The sequence below is a fragment of the Mesoplodon bidens genome (genome assembly GCF_964165515.1).
Source record: "Mesoplodon bidens genome assembly, chromosome: X".
In the NCBI taxonomy this organism is placed as follows: domain Eukaryota; kingdom Metazoa; phylum Chordata; class Mammalia; order Artiodactyla; family Ziphiidae; genus Mesoplodon; species Mesoplodon bidens.
In genome coordinates this window covers 22040945-22064915 of record NC_138163.1, presented here as the reverse complement: position 1 = coordinate 22064915, position 23971 = coordinate 22040945, and the positions used below count along the sequence as shown (strand labels likewise).

Here is a 23971-nt window from a genome sequence, read left to right as displayed (position 1 = left end):
GATTAGTGTCCTCTGAGGTGTTTCACTAGATTTGTCAAACTCGCCTTCCCCGTATTACTGCGAGGCTGATAGGTTGGAGGACTTTGGAAGGTGCATATGTGCACAGCCTTAAGCAAAATATACCCTCATTCACAGTATTAATGACAAAAGGGAAACAAAATGGAATGATTCCATTTGCCTTCAAACCAGCAAAGGGACTCTGTTTCTGACCGGCTATGCTCAAGCCCTTGAAATCAAGGCTGCTAATGACAGCGGGACCAGAATTGTGTAAGGTGTTCACAGAGAAGATGCCGCCCACCCAGCCCAGGAGGCTGGCTGCCCAACGTCAAGGACAGAGCAGGTTGTGGCTGAAGTACGGGCTCTACCAGTGGCCACTTGGGCCCAAGGCAAGCTGCTTCTCCTCTCCAGGCTCCTTTTTCCGTAGCTGTAAAAGGAGAGTGTTGGGGTCCTCAGAATAAGTGGGTTTTGATAGGGAGATGACAGATAAGAGGCTGTAGAGCATCGTGACAAAGAGCATGGGCTATGTAGCCAGGCTGCCTGGCTCTGCCGTTTAGGAGTTGAGTGGCCTGAGGGAAGTTGCTTAAACACTCTGTGCCTTCAGTTTCTTCCTCCAGAGTAAACAGGAAGTTACAGTGCCTACTGCATAGCACTGTTAGAAGAGTCAAATGAACTCATACAGAGAAAGACCTTAGCACACAGGACCTGGCACACGGTAAATGCTCAATAACTTGTAGCTATTATTGGCGGTGGTCTGCAAGCTAAGAAAGATCCAGAATTTCTGATTAAGATAATGTCTGGTTCCAGAGTCCCACAAAGCCCAAAATATCAGGCACCCCCTTCCCAGTGCCCCTCAGCCACCCCACTGCTGAATACTAAGTCAACTAGCTGAGCCATGGGTGACTGGAAGGTTCCCCCTCCCTGCCCCCATCAGCACACACACCACATACACCCTAACGCCCCCATCCCTTCACAGTGCTTTACCCAAACCGAAAGGACGCCCACAGGCACCCAGCACACGCAGTTCCACCATATCACACTTCCACACGCGCACATCATTCAGTGCATGCTCTCACACACACACACATGCACAAAGTCTCGCTCTCTTGCTTGTTCCAGGACCATTAAATGCAATCATGACATTTACAACATGTAGGCTTAGGATAGTGGCCCAAGCCTACGGTGTGTCCCAAGAGGCCGCCTCCGTCACAGCAGTCTGTGCCTCGCCTCTGTTAACAGCAGCGGTGCGCTCTGGCTGGGCTTGCACTGCCCCTGTGCCGCTGGCTACCGAGCGCACAACCGCGCCTCACACTCACTGACCGACTGAGACCATCGTTACCTGAAGTTCAAAGCCCTTCTCTTTCTAACTCTGTATGGGCCCCAAATAACAGAAAGAGTCCCTTCCTGCATCACAATCACTGCCATAATTGCTGATTCAGAGGTCAGTGCAAAATTACAGCAAGAAACACCAGTGATTGGGCTTCCCTGGTGGCGCAGTGGTTGAGAGTTCGCCTGCCGATGCTGGATACTGGGACCTGAGGTCACCTCAATTACCTGCCAGACCAGCCAAATACTAGCCCAGACCACAGAAGATAACTGGGCCATCCTATGCAGGGGAAACGGGTTCGTGCCCCGGTCCGGGAAGATCCCACATGCCGTGGAGCAGCTGGGCCCGTGAGCCATGGCCGCTGAGCCTGTGCATCCGGAGCCTGTGCTCCGCAACAGGAGAGGCCACAACAGTGAGAGGCCCGTGTACCGCAAACAAACAAACAAACAAAGAAACAAACAAAAACGAAGTAGAAATGCTGTAAAAGTAGTTACCTACAAATTGTGAGTCTTGGCCAAATACCTCCTCCCTACCCCTGCTGCTATTTTAGGATTCACTCCAACCTTATTCACACTGGGATAGTTAATGTACATTTGATTCACTGTACAGTTTAAAAAGTAATTACAGGGTCATTCCTCCACATAGTTCTCACAATAATTTTGTGCTATAGGTATTTTTAATACTGTGTCTACTTTTGGAAATGCAGAAACAGATTCAGATGTTAAGTAAACTCATTTGAAATTAGCAGCAAAAGCACGTCTTGAACCCACAGAGTTTGAGTCCTGAGATAAACTCTCCCATTCCCTTACCCTCATCCCCATCCCCAGGACTTCTACCTGCACTTGTGAGCCTCAAGTATATACTATTCTCCACCCAAGGAATTGAACAGTATATTTGGAGTAGATAATGAGAGGGGCTAGATACAGGAATCATTGTACTAGACAAGTTAGAAGCATTCAAGAAATTCAGGTAAATGTACAAAATGGCACTGAACTAAAACACAGAACTAAAAGCAATAGCCAGGGTAATCTCAAGATGAGTGTCAAAGTGTAATCCACTAACCCTGCTTGGGGAATAACTCAAATCTTCATATAGACAGGAAGGAGAGGAATTACATTTATACATTTTTCATATCAAACTTATTTCCCAATTATGAGTTCAGAGCTTAAAGATTTATTTAACACGTATTTATTAAACACCCACATAAAGGGTGGGCACTGTGCTGTATTCTGGGAATATGACTTTGAGCAAAACTAAAGTCTCGGGGCTTCCCTGGTGGCGCAGTGGTTGAGAGTCTGCCTGCCAACGCAGGGGACACGGGTTCGTGACCCGGTCCGGGAAGATCCCACATGCCACGGAGCGGCTGGGCCCGTGAGCCATGGCCACTGAGCCTGAGCATCTGGAGCCTGTGCTCTGCAACGGGAGAGGCCACAATGGTGAGAAGCCTGCATACCAAAAAAAAAAAAAGTCTCTACTCACCTGGAATGTGCACTCTAGTGTGAGAGATAGACATTAATCAATCAAATACTCACAGAAATCATGTAAAAGTATTAATGAGATAAGTGATAACAAGAAGTACATGATGACACAGGAGCTTATACTAGGATATGAGATGTAAAGGAGAGTGAAGGTCCTGGCTTTATGGCCTACTCAATTGAATGGATGGGAAATAACCAAGTATGGGGGTGCTGATCATGAATTTGGTGTTGGACATGTTGAGTTTGAGGAGACTTTGAAACATAAAATAATTGATCTCAGGGAAATAAGTGAAAACATACATTTGCAAGGCATCTGCATATAAATGACAATTGAAGCTCTAGATGTGTAAGAAATTCCCTCATGTCAGTGTAGGGCATACAAACTGAAAGAGAAGTAAGAATAGAGCATTGAAGGATTTAAATATTTAATAGTTGGGTGATAACACTTCCTTTGGCATGTAATTGTGGTTATATTAACATTTAATTTCTTATTTCATCAAATAAAATTGAGTGAAGCCCAGTAACATTGTCTCTAACAATAGAATTTTGAATTTTGATCTTACTGGTACCCAAGGGAGCACCTCAAAGATTTTGGAAAATATTCCCATCATGCACATTGACTGTTGCTAACATTGACTTTTTCTGGCATTTTTTAAACTGTCATAAAGTATATAAAATATACAACTTAACATTTTAACCAATTTTAAATGTACAGTTCTGTGGCAGTAGGTACATTCACATTGTTGTGCAGCCATCACCACCATCAATCTCCAAAACTTTTTCATCTTTCCCAACTGAAAATCTGTACTCATTAAACACTAGCTTCCTATTCTCCCCTCCACACATGCCCTGGAAACCACCATTCTACTGTCTGTCTCTATGAATTTGACTATACTACGTACCTTATATAAGTGGAATTACACAATATTCGTTGTGTTGTGACTGGTTTATTTCACTTAGCATAATGTCTTCAAGGTTCATCCATGCTGTAGCCCTTGTCAGAATTTCCTTCCTTTTAAAGCTGAATAATATTTCACTGCAACAATAACTTAAACAAAAAGAGTTGATTAAAAGACAAGCAATTCAGTGTGGGCACGGGTGATTCATAAACATATCGGGAGCCCTGGTTTGTTATACTCTGTTGCTTTGTCATCTTCAACATACATCTTCCACCTCGTGGTCCAAGTTGCTGCTGAGCTGTTCTGTTACCAGGCTGGTGGAAACGTGAAGAAAGACGTGCCTCCTTTCTTTTAAGGACATTTCCCCAAAGCTGCACATGATACTACCACTCTCATTTAACTGGCCAGAATGTAGTCCTTATGAAATTGAAAGTTAATTCTGAATGCATCTCAGTTGTTCAGATTCTTCCACCAAAAATAATGTTTCTTATTAACGTTGAGTGAAGACCCTTATGACTATTTGGAGAATACTGAACTTAGCTGCAGTAACTTCCACTTTGAGCCACATTTAACATTTGAACCCTAAGTCTTAAAAACTGTTTGTTTTTTAAGGAGAAAGGAGGGAACTTAACTTGGAAAATATACTATGTGCCTGCCCATTTTGCCAAGTGTTTTCACATAGGCTCTATGATTTAACCCTTACCACAAACTGATGAGTTGGCATTGTTCTTCCCATTTATGAGGAACCCAAGGTTAAGAGGTTAGGTAAACTGCCCCAGGTCACATAACTGGTATATGATGGAGCCAGGATATAAAGCTAGGGCTATCTAGCTCCAAAGCCTGTGATCATTCAACTTCTCTGGATTGCTTTTTATGGGCTATTGTTTTTTTTCTTTTTTTTTTTTTGCAGCACGCGGGCCTCTCACTGTTGTGGCCTCTCCCGTTGTGGAGCACAGGCTCCGGACGCGCAGGCTCAGCGGCCACGGCTCATGGGCCCAGCTGCTCCGTGGCATGTGGGATCTTCCCGGACCAGGGCACGAACCCGTGTCCCCTGCATCGGCAGGCGGACTCTCAATCACTGCGCCACCAGGGAAGCCACGGGCTATTGTTTTTAATAATCACAGCAACCTCATTAGGTAATACTAGCATCCCCATTTCATGGATGAGGAATCCAAGATTTAGAGAATCAAATATTTTCTCACAGACAGTAGTAAATTTGGAGCTTAAACCCAGTACTCTCTGACTCGGCTATATCAGAATGTTTTTAAAATGTTGTGCTAGTTGTCAAAGTGCCATCAAGATTTGGGCATATAATAGTGCTTTTGTTCTTTTTGTGTGTTTTCTAGGTGCCTTCTTGATACCTTATGTGATTATGCTAGCACTGGCTGGTTTACCTTTGTTCTTCCTAGAGTGTTCACTGGGACAATTTGCTAGCTTAGGTCCAGTTTCAGTTTGGAGGATTCTACCATTGTTTCAAGGTTGGTATTAAAATGTTTTCCTTATTGTGCTTATTGGTCTGTTCCTGCGTATAGCTGTCCTCATATTAAAGGCAAAAGGGCATACGTTGCTTTTCTGACTATTTGACACTGTCAAATTTAGAAATCAAATGTTAATTTATATTTCTCTTTAGCTTGGGCTGCAGATATGGTAGGGGTTAAGAAGGATATGAGAGAGTTGTAAAGGTGTCATTATTTTCCTGTTTTCACCTTTTGAATGCTCTTGGCACACAGTCTTGTGCATTAACTTTATGGCTCTGGCTTTTTTTCTACTTCACATGCGGTCTTTGTCTTCTTGCTTTTGCATATCCTTTAGAACGCCTCATTCAGAAGAGTTGAAGGGCAGGTCACTAGTTTTTCTTGGATGCTCCTCATGGAATAGGACACTAGGAGAGTTTTTTTTTTAAATGCTTTCATTGTTATTAAACATCCAATAGCCTTTCTGTTTGAAGATTAGATATCATTTTGGTATGTGCTGGCTGCTGAAAACTACTTGTAAAGGTTTCAGTGTAACATCAAAAATGTATTTATAGCGAGGTGAATAGAATATAGTGCTGGAATATTAAGGAAGCTACCTCAAAAGCTACTCTTTTTTTTTTCTTTGTTGATATGTCTCTTTGATCTTTTTTTTTAACATCTTTATTGGAGTATAATTGCTTTACAATGGTGTGTTAGTTTCTGCTTTGTAACAAAGTGAATCAGTTATACATATACATATGTTCCCATATCTCTTCCCTCTTGCGTCTCCCTCCCTCCCACCCTCCCTATCCCACCCCTCTAGGTGGTCACAATGCACCGAGCTGATCTCCCTGTGCTATGCGGCTGCTTCCCACTAGCTATCTATTTTACGTTTGGTAGTGTATATATGTCCATGCCACTCTCTTGCTTTGTCACAAAAGCTAGTCTTAACATAGGAGCTACATTCAGTATGCTTGCTGTATTTTGAAACTACTGAGTTAAAGGAATTTCAGAAGTTTAAATTTCGATTGTTACTGAATTATTGAATTTTCTTTACATGCACTTGTAGAAATGCTGTGCACTCTCCTTTTAGGACATTCATTCAGAGGATTTATCTTCTACTTGTCAAAATGTTGGTTTATATATGTCCATGCCACTCTCTCACTTGGTCCCAGTTTATGTAAAATAGCTAGCTAGTGGGAAGCAGCCACATAGCATAGGGAGATCAGCTCCGTGCTTTGTGACCACCTAGAGGGGTGGGATAGGGAGGGTGGGAGGGAGGGAGATGCAAGAGGGAGGAAACATGGGGATATATGTATATGTATAGCTGATTCACTTTGTTATAAAGCAGAAAATACTACACTACTGTAAAGCAATTATAATAAAGATGTTTTTAAAAATGCTGGTTTATAGATGAAGAGGGAGGTATTGGTCAGCCAGTCGATAGGATATGAGCTTTGAATAATTTTTTTTTAGTAATATCCACTCTGACCAGAATTTACAGACTTAATAAGAAAGAATAATGAACATGTTTTTCCCTTATGTGAATTTGATGGCTTAATACAGGTCTTTGATCTTAGAACCTTTTTCTGATCAACTAAAAAACTGTCTCAGAAAGTCAATCATCAAAATAATTTTGAGAAGAAAGCTACTCAGACAGTAGTACTGCCTCCCCACATAAAAGAGAGAGAGAGAGAGAGAGAGAGAGAGAGAAAACATTGTTTGAAACAGTTTTCTCATTTTAAAATAGATTTTGTGGAAATTGAGATGCAGCTTTAATAATTAGGAAAACAAATTTCACTTGTTTTTTATTTTAATTGTTCTCTTTTCCAGGTGTGGGGATTACAATGGTCCTGATATCCATTTTTGTGACAATCTATTATAATGTCATAATTGCCCATAGTCTTTACTACATGTTTGCTTCTTTTCAACGTGAACTACCATGGAAAACTTGTTCTTATTGGGCAGATAAAACCTGTAGCAGATCTCCTGTAGGTAAAATTCATTTATTTATTTAAAAAATATTATTAACTCTGCATCATTCTTTTATATTTTCTAAGAAGATTAAAGGGTTAAATCATTTTCTAACCAATTTAGGTTCAATTTTAAGTGAGCCATAGGTTATTGCTAAAAGCAGAATAAAGCATGTATAACCTGAAAATTGATTAATGCAATATGTTAATTTCTGAGGGCACCCAGTAAGGCTAAACCACTACTTGGAGTACTTCTTGCAGGCCTAAGTTGTGGGCATCAAGAAAAGGAAGAAAATGGGAAAGTGGTAAGAGAGAAAAGCACTATTTATGATAGTAGTAGTGTTTCAGTTGATGGTTGAGTGTTGCTAATCTTTGGGACAATGTAGCATCCATATTGTAGACTATTACCACTGGGATTGCCTGTGTATATTGGAGGATAAAGTGATAAAGATTTAACACTTCTTAGGAATTTAAAGGTGTCATTTATCTATATAGGTTAAATAAGTCCACATATGAAAAGCTCCTTAGAGCACTAAGTCCCAACTGAAATGATTGTTACTCTATAGCTGTTATTACTCTAAATAGAACCACAATTTAAAAAGGCAGATATTTTCATACTCACCCCCAGCTTAGTAGTAGAGAGGATTTCAGATGCTGAATGTGCATGGCTTATTCCATTTGTAAGATTTCTACTCCACCTTCACCAAGTAACAATTTAGACAGTACTTTAAATATTTCATCATTAAAACTTTTTTTTTCCAGGTAAGTACTCTTCTAAAACTAAGTATGTGTCTGTGTATGTATTCTTTTTTCTAATTTTTAGTGACACATTGTCATGTGAGTATAAAGCTAGGTGAAATCTTCCAAGTGAATAAAAGCTGGGTAGACGCCAACAATTTTACCTGCATCAATGGAAGTGAAGTTTATCAGCCAGGGCGGCTTCCCAGTGAACAATATTGGAAGTGAGTACAGTAAATTATCTACATCTTAAACGGATGTTATTAAAAATGTTTATAACCATAAAATATTGATCCGCTCTTTTCTTAACCCATATAAGTAGAAAAAAAGGGGGGGGGAGTCAAGTCAGAGCAAATTATACTTCGTTTGACTCAAATGTTTACCTAGCCTGTGTGAGTAGTAGTAGCCTGCAAAATTAGCTCATAGTTAATAGATTGTCATTTATAAATTAGTTATTAAATGGGCACAATGTTCTCAGTGATGATTTATACAGTGTTTATTAGCTATAAGCTAGGGCATTGCTGTGAAGGAAAAATATGCAACTTTTAGACTCTAATGAGCAAGTTCTAATGATAAACAGGTGGGTGATGTGTAATACTGGGGGCAAAATTGCTATTTAAGGCTGAGATTCTTCATTATCCATTTTGCTTATAATTGTCATTATATGGTAAAAATAGATGTTTGGGGTTATATGTGCTTTTATTAATTTTAACTGAGCTCTCTTTTATCTCCTTACTGTATACCTACCCTTTACCCTTACATAACTTCTTTGACTATTGCTGTAATGAGCTCTTCCTCAGCTCCATGTTGTTGCTCTTTGTGACCCTTTTAAAATTTGGACCTTGAAATGTTCCAAATATCAAGCTAAGAATTAAAATCCTAGATCCATATATGTCCCTAGTGGAAATCATGGAATTATACCTTTGAAAAAGGTATAAATAATGGGACCATTTAGGTTTGATAACTACAAGTATGATGAATAAGAAAATATTTAATACAATTTAAATGTTTTCTCCATCATCTGAACTTGAGAAAAAACTACCGTAACAAGTAAAATGAAATAATCTGATGTAAGGTTAAATTCTTTCCATACAGGGGCTTTGAAATATTAGGGTAAAATCATAGCTAAAGGAATGAGTGGGTCTTTTATTCTGGGGTTTGGAACTTTGGATTGGCTGCAGTTGACCAGAAAGTTCAGAGCCTAATTTTTCACTGAACTATGTTTGCCCCTCCATACAACTGTATCAATAAAAGACTCACACAATGTTGATGTATTAATAAAGTACTCATGAAGCTTCTCCCTGGATGAAAGATATTTAAAAATTCAATGTATTAAGACAAGTGATTGTGGGGCTTCCCTGGTGGCGCAGTGGTTGAGAGTCCGCCTGCCGATGCAGGGGTCAAGGGTTTGAGCCCCGGTCCGGGAAGATCCCACATGCCGCGGAGCGGCTTGGCCCATGGGCCATGGCCGCTGAGCCTGCGCGTCCGGAGCCTGTGCTCTGCAACAATGAGAGGCCCGCGTACCGCAAAAAAAAAAAAAAAAAAAAAAAAGACAAGTGATTGTGTGTTCATCAAAGGGCTTATGTATTTTCAGTAAAGTGGCGCCAACGGTCAAGTGGATTGGATGAGACTGGAGTCATTGTGTGGTATTTAGCACTTTGTCTTCTTCTGGCCTGGCTCATAGTTGGAGCAGCACTATTTAGAGGAATCAAGTCTTCTGGGAAGGTAATTTAGAAAACACATGAGACAGTGATGTAGCTGTTTTCCAATTTCATTGTAGTTCAATGCCAGGTAGTACCAAATGCATGTTTTTTCTATGATGGGAACATTCAAATGTGTGAAAAGCTTTCTAAGTAGGCAGCCTCGCTCTAAGAAAATACATAAGAACCCTGCTATTATTAAAAATAAAACAAAACAAGCAAAAATTAGTACTAGATGTGTGCAATTTCTCTAAACTTGGGCCCTTCTAGCTGATACAGCATTCTGAGGCTTGGGAGTATTTCTGTCCTACTATAATAAAGAAGCATCTTGAATGGAATTATATATTGCAATGTTTGGTTTGGAAAGGTTAGATCCTTGTTATATATGTTATATAGGGTGACAGTGTCAGGATTCCCCTTGTTAGAGAGAGAAGGAAAAAAACTATACCATTGTTCTCTTAAAGCTTGCCAAAATTGACTCAGAACCTTGTCTCAGCAGAGTCCTCTTCTGAAAAACATTTCCCACTTCATTGTTTTATTTTTTAAACTTTCAGAGAACATTGTGGCAATTTCAGAGAACAGTATGAAATTTTCTCTGTGAGCAGTTGGACAGTACTCAGAAAAGTAAATGTGTATGTGTTTGTAACTACTAAACTGAAATTTCCTTAAAGACAGACGACAGGAATAACTGTGGATACTATCTTTGTGTTCTGGTACAATATCTAGCACAGTCAATTAATGTTACATTGTAATGAGACATGCTGTTAGATCAGAAAAACACAGTGAACATCACAAAGTCAGTGGAAACTTTCCAAAATAATGTTGCAATTGCACATTTTTGAAACCTTTGGCTCCTTTTTGATGTTAATATTGAAATAATCCATTAAAAGCCATTTACCCACGCCATTAATTTTTATTGGTCTCTGGATGACTTGTTTAAATCATCTCCTTGGGCATATTTTCAAACATAGGACATCTATGGACCAAAGAAATCATCCACATTAATGAAAAGCCAGCCTCAAAGGCAGTCTGCTCATCTGGAACCATGTATTATCTAGAACACAAGCAGTTCACACGTATATATGTGTGCTATCAAACTCTCTTAATGGTAGCTTTAAGGATAATAATAGCAAGTGTTGATTAAGTATTCACTTAATCAACTTTCGTGGGATTTGGACACATACTAGGAGATTTTCCTTCTCCTTGGGGATTGAGTATCATTGCAGGGTTTAAAATCATTTCCCTTCCCACATCAATGCAGTAATTTACCAAGAGGTGCTATTCAGTCCCCTCAGACATTTATTAGGATACATTTAGGAAGGCACTCGATCTAGATTCCAAGTCACCATTGCTAATGTATTGAGTATTTACAACACAAACCTGGTAAATATTGCTTCATACATCAGAGTGTTTTGAAAGTGGATCATTTGAGAGTGGTGAGAACAGAAAGAGAAAGTTATGCCCACATTGGTATTAGTATTATCGGACATTAATAACCTAATGAAATCTTTGATACTTTATTTTACTAATTTCAACTGGCTAATAACTTTATTTGTATATAATTATACACCATGATTTAAAAAAATAACATTAACTTTTGGTTGTTCTTCTTGGTAGGTGGTATATTTTACAGCTATTTTCCCCTATGTTGCCTTGCTCATCCTGCTGATCCGAGGGGCAACTCTGGATGGTGCATCAAAAGGCATTTCATACTATATTGGAGCACAGTCAAATTTTACAAAACTTAGGGAAGCTGAGGTAAGACAATTTGGATTTCAAATTATCTGAGGAGGTAAAACTTAAAAGCCAATATTGAAAATCTTTGATTGCCATTGAGTGTCATAATATAGTAGCTTGCAAAAGAATATGTACTTAAGTTTATTAGTGTTTCCGTCCCCTAGGATGTCTGATTTAACTGTTGAACATGGCACTAATGCTCTCTTTTTGGAAGTGAGACAATCATTTTTAGCAATAGGATTTTCAAAGTCATTTTATTCAAACTGATTCTATTTGACCAAAAGGATTTGGGGCTTATTAATCTGAAAAAGAATATTTCATGCATGAATACCCACAAATTGATGACTAGGGCTATGTGACTTATCAGATAAACTCGTAGTAGATTTAAAGATTATAGCTGATGGTTTAATGGTCTAATATAAATTTTAATTGTCTTCAAAAGTTAGTATCAAAAGTTAATATTATGAAGTTAAAACATAAATTTGAAATGGATGAAGCATTCCATAAACAAAACTGTTACTTGTACCAGACACATAAATATGTGCCATGAATATGAATTGGTAACCCCTTATAATATTAGTCCATCTCCAGACAATGGCTGTGTGTATTATAGGTACATAAAATCTTTTACAATTTTGACTGCAGACAGCATTGTCAGTAAGTGTACTCTATATACTATGCTTCTATTGATACAGGCTAATAACACTTTCACTTTTTTAGTAGTCATGTCACATTCTTGGAACACATTAAGCTTCTGGTCAGGTAAAACCCCACGATATTACATTAAAATCAAGAAACCTACAATATCTACCATATTAGTAGTGTTAGCCAAAATGGATATTAGGCTATGGAAATGGAAATGCTATGGTATTCTTTGTGGAACTCATGCTAATTTCCAGCAATTGTGACTTTCTAAATACTCACAATCTGGATATTTAATTATTTGTTGTAGAACATTTCTGGTAAGCAAGTCAAATTTATCAGTTTTTAGTCATGGAAATCCATCCTTTACCTTTTTGAAAATTGAGAGGTCAGTCTCTGGCCTTCAGTTACCTTCTGTGTGTCCAAATAATTTTCACTCAATAATTAACCAAAAAACCCTAAATTATTTTAGAACCATGAACTTTTATTGTTTATGTGCTGGAGATTAACATAGTTTGATGTGTCCGTAGGCCATTGTTGATTTCTTCATTTATCTTGGGCCTCATATCTTTTAATCTTGTCTGTTAGTCTCTTTCCATCTAGACCATTTTTGGTAATGCATGAGAAGCAAATAAAATGGAAGTTGGGACTCACCATCTTCCCTCTGTTAGGTTATTAAACAAGATAAAATATGTTAATGTTCTTTGAAATGGTAAACTGTTATATAAATATGAGGACACTAGTATTTTAATTCTTGCTGTTATATAATACTATATTATTGTAGATGCAACATTTTCCCTAAGAAGTGGACCCTCCATTTTCTTTAAACCTCATAACTTGGAGCACAGTTGAAAAACCCCTTTGATATTCCTTTAAGTGGCTTTTACAAGCCTCAGATCACCTGGGCTTTATAGCTCCATGAAACTATCCAGAAAATTTTATATGACTATTTCATACTGGTCTGTGTTTCGGTGTCTCTATTGTCTTTAAAACATCAGAGCTAAGCCTAAAGCTCCTTATGAAACATACAGTTTAATCATCCTACCTCCTCTCCCCAACACAAACACTACCCTCATGCCTTCTTTGGGTTCGCTGGCAATGAGAATTTTTTCTTAGATGTTTTTTATTCCTCTCCAATCCATATTCTAAACATGCAATCATAAGTATATATTTTTTCCTTTTCTTTAAGTATTTGAACTCTACTGATATCTCTAGGAGAGTAGAGAACCATAGAAATTTATAGCTAGAGGGGCCTCCAGTGACTATTTTACTAACTCCGTCATTTTACAGTGATGAAGTTGAGACCCAGGAAGAGTCACATTTAATTAAATCTACATAGCCTGCTTTTGCATCTTGAATTAAGGTTTCCTAATCACTCAACTAATAATCTTGTATATAGCTATGAGATGGGTAGATACAGAGATTATAACTATGTTTGGAACTATATTTCACTTTTATTTGCAGCCTAGGTACATCATGGTATGCAGTAGCACTCTTACACAATGCAAACCTGCCACACAACCTCCAGCCTCCTTACCCCCACTCACATATGCATACATAATGTATCAAGTCAAAGCAGCTGAGAGACCAACATAAGCCTGTTGTTCATTTCTTAATATGTACAACCGCCTAAGAAATAAGAGAGCATTTTTTTCTCACATGATTTTGTTATACATAAGTGAACTAACCGTGATCTAGCTGTCTATCTATCCATCTATTTATCCATCCATTTTACTTCCTACTGGCTTCCTGCCAGTATATATATTATATATATATATTTCACTTCTATATAAAAAAATCCTGTGAGAAATAAAATGTAATAATAATCTAACATCAAGCTGTATTCTGAAGGCCTAGTAAGTATTTATTTCACTCCTAACAACTTTATTTCAATTGAAATTGGAAATAGATTACATATCTTTCAAGGAGAAAATTATTGTTTTTAACTTCCACAAAAGAAACCGAGTATCAGTTCATGTTTCTTTTCCATAAAAACAATAATAGCTATCACTGAGTATCCTACTAATTGCTTTACATATGTTATCTCATTTAATTCTCACATCCTTCCTAGGGCATATAATTATTACTACTATTATTATCATCATCATCATCTCCACTTTATAGATGATGAAACAGGCTTGAAGATGTTGAATAAATCAAATTCAATGAAAGTGAGACGTACTGGATTTAGGCTTCATTCTTTTTGACTCCAGAGCAAGAACTGTTAGTCAGCATGTTATACGGCCTGCCTTCCACTGACCAGTCCTGTTTTCAGATGGACTAAAAACACACTTTTGCCTACATATATGCCAGCCCTATTATGTGAAGTCTTCACAATTAGATTTTTCTTTGGGGTAATGTTATATCTACAGAATTTTACTATTAAAATGGATTTACCTAGGTTAGTTTCTAAGATTTATTATTGTCCTTTAGCAGAGACATAGGAGGGGTAAATTGTGAAAGGGGGAATGATAAAGGGGTCGAATTAGATGGAGAGATGAGGCCAGCCACGTGGGGCTCTAATCAAAACATGGAATGAGGGTACTGGATGACTGAGGGGATGCCTAAATGTATCATCATTCTTCAAAAACTGCCTAGTACCACCCTTGTTAAGAATGAATGTTTTTATTGTCCCCAAGTTGATATGTGGAGTAAATAGAATTGCAACCAAATTCCCAGCACAGTTTCCATGGAACTTGAAAATTTATTCTAAAATTTATGCAAAGGAGAAAAGGCAAAAAAGCAAGGTGTTTCTGAGGAAGTGAGGAAGACTTGTCCTACCAGATATGAAACAATATTATAATGCTATAGGTATAAAAACAATGTGGTGTTAGCCTAGGTAGAGACATACAGACCTGTGGCACAGAATAGTAATCTCGGAAACAGATTCATGAACATATGGAACTTGATATGTGGCAGAGGTGGGGATGCAGGTCAGTGGGAAAGGGATGGACTCTCCAATTGATATAAAATTGATATCCAAATGATATAATTGAAAATATCAATTATCTTTGGACATAATTGATAATATCAATTATCTTCAGATAATTGATATTCCATTTAGAAAACAGTGTGTTGGGATTTCTAATTTAATCTGCATAATATCAATTTCAGGTGAACTGAAAACTTAAGGATATAAGCAAAACTTTAAGTCTTTTAGAAGAAAATATAGGATAGTAGCTTTATGACCTTGGGCTAAGGATTCTTTTTTTAAGTCAGAGAAATCAAGAACAATACATAAAAGCAAAGATGAATACCTTCAGCTACATTAAAACAAAATCTTTGGTTCGTCAAAGGACACAATGTTAAGAGGTGAAAAATATAAGCCACAAATTGGGAGAAAAAACCTAACATATATAACAGCTAAAGGATTAGAATCCGAACTACATAAAGAATTCCTAGAGCTCAAATAAGGCGAATAACCCAAACAAAAAATTGGCAAAAAGTATGAACAGGAATTTCACAGGAAAAGACTATGGAATATATATATACACATAAAAACATGCTAAACCTTATAAAGTACTTAGGGTTATCAAAACTCATTTCACAGCCACTAGTTTGGACAGTATTACAAATTCTGACCAGTGTTGGCAAGGATGTAGGGGAATGGGAACTCTCATACCAGCTGGTGGCAGTGCAAAGTGATGCAACTACTTTGGAGCACAATTTGGCAATATTTAGTGGGGCAATACAGCAGTGGAAAAAAATGTTCAGAACTACATACATTTAATTGAACCATATGAATTTGCCTATATTCTTTCATTTTTGACTTACAAAATTGAAATTTCATGTGGTTCAAATTGATAATGGATAAATCTCATACACTACTGAATGGAAAAAGCAGGTTGTATAAGTTTATATGCTTTAAGAAAACTTTTCTATAAACTCAGAAACATGTAAAGCTAAATGCCATATTGCTTAGGTTAGTAAAAATATAAAGAAAATTGAAGAAATGATAAACACAGAAGTCAGGATAGCAGTTACCACTGAGGTTGGAAGAGTGATATGATCAGGAAGGGGCACAGGGAGGCTTTAATAGGCTAGTAACATTTTATTTCTTAAGCTGAGTAGTGGGTACTTGGGTATTTATTTTGTTCTTGTATGAATATTTATTCATTTCTATATACGAAATATTTTATACAAATGAAAAATTAAGAGTGTGTTTTTAAATATTATTTTCTCTTGTAGGTTTGGAAGGATGCTGCCACACAGATATTTTATTCCTTGTCAGTGGCTTGGAGTGGTTTAGTTGCTCTGTCATCTTACAGTAAGTTCAATAACAACTGCTTCTCAGATGCCATTGTAATTTGTTTGACAAATTGCCTCACTAGTGTGTTCGCTGGATTTGCTATTTTTTCTATATTGGGACACATGGCTCATATATCTGGAAAGGAAGTCTCTCAAGTTGTAAAATCAGGTATGTAATGCTATATATTATTAACTTTGATTAACTCAATATAGCTCATTTAAGAAACACTGATATATTTTACAGCAATTAAAGCACTCAAGATTTAGGGTATTGTGTTTTCTTTCTCATTTCATCTTATATAACTTGATTGTTTTAATGATTTAATAATTCTTAGATGATCTCAGAAACAACAGTACATTACAGAACACTTGTTTAAGAATATCTTTTCCAAATTTTGTTTAGTCCTTAATAGGAACTACTTACTGCACAATTGCAAGTATCAGGCATCATGCTATGCACTTTACATGCATTATCTTCATTTGTGTGTATGTATATCTATATACACATACATATATATATATATATACATGTGTGTGTTAATATGTATATATGAATATATGAGAGACTATATATAAAAATTAATCCACGTAAAATTACACTGTTAGGTCTGAATTTTTAAAACGCACAAATGTCATACAGATAGAAACACAACTGACTGAGTATACAGCTGTGTCCAACTTGAAAGGAATCTGATTAGTGAACTTCCTAACTTTAGAGACATTAACTAGGGATGCTTAATTATCTGGCTAAAGATTCTCAGGAACAGAGTTCTAGGGTTGTTTTAAGTAGGACTTTCTTATTAAATTTCTATTTATGGTTAGTATCATTTGATGGAGAGATTGATGAATGAGAATAGAATGTTAGGACTAGAAAGGACTTTGGAGATCATCTAGTATCCAGCTCCTCATTTACAGAGGAGTGGATTGATGCACAGAAATGTTATGTCTTGCAGAAGAGCGAATCATTAGGAAGTGACAGAGCCTAGGCTAGAAGCTAATTCTCCTGACTCCTAGATCAGTCCTCTGGGAGGTTGGAGAAACTTAAAATACTTAAAACTGAGTATCATATAACATGACTGAAATTTTTTAATAAAGCATCTCTAAAGGTAACATACATCAAATAGAATGAATTGGGCGATTGGGATTCACATGTATACACTGATGTATATAAAATTGATGACTAATAAGAACCTGCTGTATAAAAAAAAAGGGCCTTCTTGATAAAATGTTTAAAATAAGTCAAAAATAAAAACAAACAAACAAAACAAATAGAAAATGAGATTCAATTTATAGTTTCATTACATACAATTTTGCGGGTATCCATATAATAATTAAAACGGCACTAAAATTACACCCATTACCTTGTAATAACCTATAATGGAGTATAATCTGCAAAAAATACTGAATCACTATGCTGTATATCTGAAACTAACATAAGATTGTAAATCAACTATACTTCAATAAAAAAAATAAAATGGCACTACACGGCTGTGAAATGTACAGTGAAAAAATAATTAAATGGCACTACCTATAGTGATTTTGGGTAAACATTTGGAAAGAGAGTTAAAGACTAAAAAGTTAATTCCATGAACATATCTTTCTTGATAGTGTAATATTTTTAGAATTTCTAGGCTAAGGTGACCTAATTTAGGTTTCTGGCGTTTAAGACAATTGTTCTTCCTTAATTAAAAAATAAATAAAATCAGCTGAACAAAATCATTGATATAGTTAAGATTTCCTATGTGAGAAATGTACCATTTACAAAATTTATCTCACTAGCTTAATTCACGTCATATGTTCACATTATCACATCGTAGAACAACCCAGTCAAACGCTTTTAAAAGTGAAAGTGAAACAGTTGCTAAAGAATGTATATTATGGATTGGGTTGCCAAATTAAAATGAGATTTTTCTAGTATCTTATTTTGAAAATGTTCAAATATGTGAGTTTTCTTGGCAACTAATTTTAAATGAAAATGCCATTCATTTTTCTTAGGTTTTGATTTGGCATTCATTGCTTATCCAGAAGCTCTAGCTCAACTCCCAGGTGGGCCATTTTGGTCCATATTATTTTTCTTCATGCTTTTGACTTTGGGTCTCGACTCACAGTTTGCTTCCGTTGGTAAGTAATACTCCCAATGTTAACATATCCCTCTTATATTTTACTCATGTTTCCTCTACTTAAAAACATCCTTTTCTTACCCTTGTTGCCTCCCTCTAGCTTTTACTCTCAGAATCATCTTTCTGAAAGTTCCTTTTAACTTAAGTTTTAAATATGGAAAAATCCAAAGTACTCATGTATCAGACACCCAAAAGGAGCAGAGATTAATATTTTATATTTGCTTCAGATATTTTTTAGAAAACTAAACTGTTATAGATAAATTTGAAGTCCCCTGTGTCTCTCTGTCTAATACAATTCACATTTCTTCCTTCTTAGAAGCAACTGTCACCATGGATTATGTATGTTATTCAGACCATGTTTGTATACATTTTATATGTATCCATAAATAACATATAAATTTTTAAAATTTCACATAAATGTGAAGTTTCATAGCATACATATCATTCTGACAGTTGTTTTTTGTATGTATTATGAATCCATGTTGACACATAGACATATAGTGCTAATTAATTCACAATCTGTTGCCATAATGATGGGCATTTGGATTATTTCCAATTTTTAAAAATTACACACACTGCTGCAATGACTATTCTTGCACATGGTTCTGTGTACACATAGGGATTTCCCCTAGGGTACACACCTAAAGATTCTGAATTTCATCATATTGTGCTCTTACATAAACCATTTTAATAGTTTACAGGATAAGGTCCAGCTTCCTCTAGTTGACTTTCAAAGCCCTTCAAAATCTCAGATATGTTTCTTAATCCTTTTACTCATATATCCTTCTACTTTTAGCCAGTACCCTGTTTCACGAACACATTTATTTCTTAAACCTAGAAGGCCTTTCTGTCTCCATGTTATTTATTCAAATATAAATAACTACTAGTTCTACTAGAATTCTTCCTTCCCTATAACCCTCTTTCAAACTACTTCAGCCCTTTGGAACCTGTTACCTTATAATTGCTACCAATGAAAAACCTTATAAAACAGACTAAAAACAACAAATAGAGCTCCATTTGATTTTTATCAGAACTGATGAGTGGTCACTGGCAAGAGAAAGGACCCCACCCCGTGGATTTTTAAAAGTAAGAAGTAGGGCCCAGCGTATATTCTCAACACATACTTGTAAATTTGATTAATAGAAGTTGATTTCTGTGATTAAAATTATTGGCAAATGAGTTGACATGTCATTTTTTCCCTTCTGAAGAAACGATTACAACAACAATTCAAGATTTAATTCCCAAAGTGATGAAGAAAATGAGGGTTCCCATAACTTTGGGTTGCTGCTTCATTTTGTTTCTCCTTGGCCTCGTCTGTGTGACTCAGGTATACTACAGTATTTTTTCATAGACAAAATATTAGTTGGAATGTACTCTATAATCTAAATGAGGAAGCCAAGGTTTAAGAGGATGTTTAGTGACAAGTCCAAGTCTGACTTGCATCAAGATTTTCTGAGTTTTAGCCCAGGTTTTTTCCCCAGTATAACACAATTTCAATAGTAAGTATATTTTGCAGAGGGGGAAAAAGCCCAATAATGGACAATTTCCCCAATTACAATAAAGTTATATACTATAAACATAGGCTGTATTTCTTGGCAGCTACTACAGAGCACACACTGCATATCATTTTGATAATCAACTATTCTAAATGCTTATTTTTTAACAGTGACTCAGTATAGAATAAAAGGTACATCCTGTTTGAGATATTTAAAGCCACGTTTGTGTTTACATTTGAAAACATTCCTTTTCGCATTTTGGCAGAGGTGAAACCAAGGAGCATATGTTAAAATCAAATTAGAAGATTCAATTTGAGTACCTCATCAATCATAGAAATAATTAAAAATATACTTAAAAGTAACTGATATTTTTTGGTAGGCTGGAATTTACTGGGTTCATCTGATTGACCACTTCTGTGCTGGATGGGGCATTTTGATTGCAGCTATACTGGAACTAATAGGGATCATCTGGATTTATGGTAAATAGTGACTATAGAATTATCTACACATTTTACTAAAATGACTTAGTTTGATTCCTTCTCATTATGTTTACTGTAATAGCTAAGTATAATATACTGGACAAAAATTTATTATGAATAAAATGTAGTTAAAGGTATATATATGCTTCATTGCTGTAGTATTGGAAAACGTTTAGACATAGAAAGATGACTTGGGGCCACAATGATTAATGAATGAAAGTATAAATAAGGGCTGAATGAACTCTTTGTTGTTTTTAGGAGGCAACAGATTCATTGAAGATGTAGAAATGATGATTGGAGCAAAAAGATGGATATTCTGGCTATGGTGGAGAGCTTGCTGGTTTTTCATTACGCCTATCCTTTTGACGGTAAGTATTAACATGCCATGAATTTGGTATCAATAATATATATATTTAAACACTTCTAAGGTAAACTTGAATTATTCACACTGAATAGAGTAAGGCAAATTAAGGTCATAAAGTGATGATTTTCAACTTTTACTTCATGACTGGCGCCTCCAAGTTGGCTAAATTACAATGCCTTTCTTTGTAGTTTTAGTTTTGAGGCCATAGGCTTAAACAGTTACCATTTGAGAAAATAACCAGGCTCCTATAGACTTAAAGGTCCTAGATACTTAAAAATTATCAATAGGATAAATTTTTAAAAGCCAGTCATTTGCTCATTCCCTAAAAAATATGCTGAGCCGTCTACAATGTTCTTAACCTCTCTGCTTAAGACCCAGTCTCTGCCTTCAAGGAATTCAATCTAAATATACTAATTGCTAAGAAACAACACTCAGTTGTTAATGCATATTTTTTTTATGTGAAGTGTTTAGTATCTGAAATTACTAAAAGAAACTCACGTGTGTCAATAGAGGCAATAGTTTATGTTAAAAATTGGTGCTATTTAGGAGCTGGGGGAAAGCAAAAGATGTCTTCTTGGAGAAACATGACATATAGACATGATATCCTTAAATAAAAGCTCAGGACAGTAAAAGGCTGAATGCCAAAATAAACACTTAATGGGACAGAGAATTTCTATGGACTAGAGATAATGGTGGGGGTGGGGCAGTGGCAAAGCCTTATAGAGGATGCTTTGGTTCTCACTGCCCCCATGCTTCAAAGGTTTTCCTAGAAAAGGCCATTACATAATTTGATCTAGAATTTGTTTTAGAGGGTGTTTTTAACATTATAAGGTCAGGTTCAAGTAGTGAGCGGTTGGGAACTGGGTGTGCTGAAATAAAATATTTGTATGCTCCATATTCTTGCTAAATGATTTTCACAGTGCTACTAAATATTGTTTTCCTTACTTCACAAGTCTCCACAAGTCTCCATAATAACATAAGTGCTTTACCAACTTAGAAGATCTAGCTAGACTTTTTAGCCAGCTAATTTTCACTGATTACTAGGTTTGACAACTGGATTTACTTTAAAATGCAAAAGTATTAGATATTAAATGATATACATTATCATCTATTTTGTATAAAGTCATATATATTAGATTCCACTATCCCTCAGCCATTCTCTTGTAGTTATGTAAAATTATGGTAATTGTGAAATAAACTTAAATTACTCTAATGAAATGAAAGAAATTAATCTATTTAATTCTAAAATTAAACTTGAATATCTATAAAATTCAAGACAGGTAAATTTAGAGGAACTACTAGATGATTTTTTAGTTTTTGCTCATTTTGTTTTGTTTGCTTTATAGATTTCTAAATAATTAGTTTTAATGCTGCAACATTCTAGTAGGTTTTTTTTAAACACTTTTTAAAAAACTTGGCCTTAGTTTTCATCTTGAAGAGTCACTGTTTTGCCCAAACATATATTGAGCTTGTTTTTTTCTCAATAAGAAAGTGAAGGGTTCTTTGGTAATTATGTACCAATGTGTGAAGGCGTGTCTGTTTTGGGTGTGGAGTAAGGGGTGCTCTGTGTAGTAGAAAATAATAGAAACAACTGCTAAGCAAGGTGCAGAGCATGTTCACTAAAGTGTACTTTACATTCTCATTGAACTGATTGATATGCTGGCTAGCTTATAGAACAGAATAAAACCATGCTATTATAAGTGAAATACATGTTGTATTTCAGTATTTGATTGAAATACATGTTGTACAAGTATTTGTATCTTTTATAAGTATATGGCAGTGCTAATTTTGGAAGAATCTATTCAGAGCCAAATACAAGCTATTTAGATTGGTTCATTTAGTATTTTATCTTCTGGCTAGTTACCTGATTATCTTAGTTGGCTTGAATGTATTTTCATTTTAATTGCTTTTGATAAGGAATGGAATCAAATTGCTAATACTTAGTGCAAATGAAATCATTAGTGCAATAAAGCTTAATCTTTACCATTTTCTTTTCATATTTTACTTTCACAGGCAATCTTGATCTGGTCATTGGTACAATTTCATAGACCTAATTATGCCCAAATTCCATACCCTGACTGGGGAGCTGCTCTAGGCTGGCGTATGATTATTTTCTGCATTATTTGGATTCCAATTATGGCTATTATAAAAATAATTCAAGCTGAAGGAACCATCCTTCAAGTAAGCATGTTAATATTATTTATACTTTAAAAGTTATGGTATCTATACCCGTACTGAGTTCTACTGAGATGACACAAAGCAAATGACCTTTTTCCTTTATATCTATAATTTTCACCCTTAAAACTTCATCTGGTTATAATACATACTGTAATAGCATGTTAAAACTGGAAAAACTCTGGTAAATTTCTTGAACCCAGTCTAGACCCTGAGTTATCCCTCTTCCATGGAGGTCTAGGGGAGTTGATTATGACATCTCGATAGGACAATGACAGGGTAGGCTCAGCAGGCAGATTGGGTTCAAGATCTAGGTGAGTGCTTTGTGGATCTAGATCAGTGGCTTGACCCTCTCTTTGGTTCTTGAAACTTCCCAGGCATACACTGGTTTAGATCCTCACTTAACCCTCACCCTAAGGCCAGGAGAGAAATGTCTGAGAATTCAGTGAAAGTATATGAAGTGATATTGTTGCTTGAATGGGTTCACAAAACACTTTCTTTTGAAATCATTTACATACTCAATTATCTTGGCTTTGTAGTTCATACAATTCTATTAACAATTGGTTACATTTGAGTATCATTTTTTTGGTAGACAGTATATTAAGAATTTAGATGATCATTTTTTACTTTTCTATGGTTCTTATTTCATTTTGGCTAGCAAGGAGACTTAACACTCTAAAATTTCATTTTTTTCTTTGCTTTTCAGTGCATTGTAAGCTGCTGCAGACCAGCTGCTAACTGGGGGCCATACCTGGAAAGACATCGTGGGGAAAGGTATAAAAATATGGTAGATCCTAAAAAAGAGACTGACCATGAAATACCCACCGTTAGTGGCAGTAGAAAACCAGAATGAGATCTAGTTTTTAAAAATATGTGGTTGTGTAACATGATTATTTTAGAATAGAGGAAATTTTTATTTATTTGAATGTTGAGTAGAAACACGTATATACTAGGTTCATAATAGTATGATGAGCTTTTTTTCCCTATTTAAGCAGGAATGTAATATAAAAATGTGAATCTACTGTTTAGCAATGTGATTATTATATTTCTTTTAAGATTATCTTAACACACACATAGCTGCCTCTATTTCACAATAAAATATTAAAAATAATATTTTTCTAATATATTGAAGGCTTTATTTTGA

The 23971-nt window shown here is 36.0% G+C and overlaps 1 protein-coding gene across 1 annotated transcript; it reads left to right on the top strand.

Annotated features, from left to right (window-relative positions):
* Nucleotides 1–215: 215 nt before the first annotated feature.
* On the top strand, nt 216–23752 carry LOC308608792 (sodium- and chloride-dependent neutral and basic amino acid transporter B(0+)-like; the record flags this gene model as incomplete). The annotated part of the gene is given in 15 exon segments (XM_081222131.1): nt 216–386; nt 1237–1348; nt 5048–5179; nt 6989–7150; nt 7952–8090; nt 9461–9469; nt 9471–9591; nt 11184–11324; nt 16134–16362; nt 18189–18314; nt 19522–19640; nt 20189–20288; nt 20547–20656; nt 22666–22833; nt 23534–23752. Coding segments are annotated over 15 exon segments (1986 nt in total). The 3' UTR covers nt 23681–23752.
* Nucleotides 23753–23971: the final 219 nt, after the last annotated feature.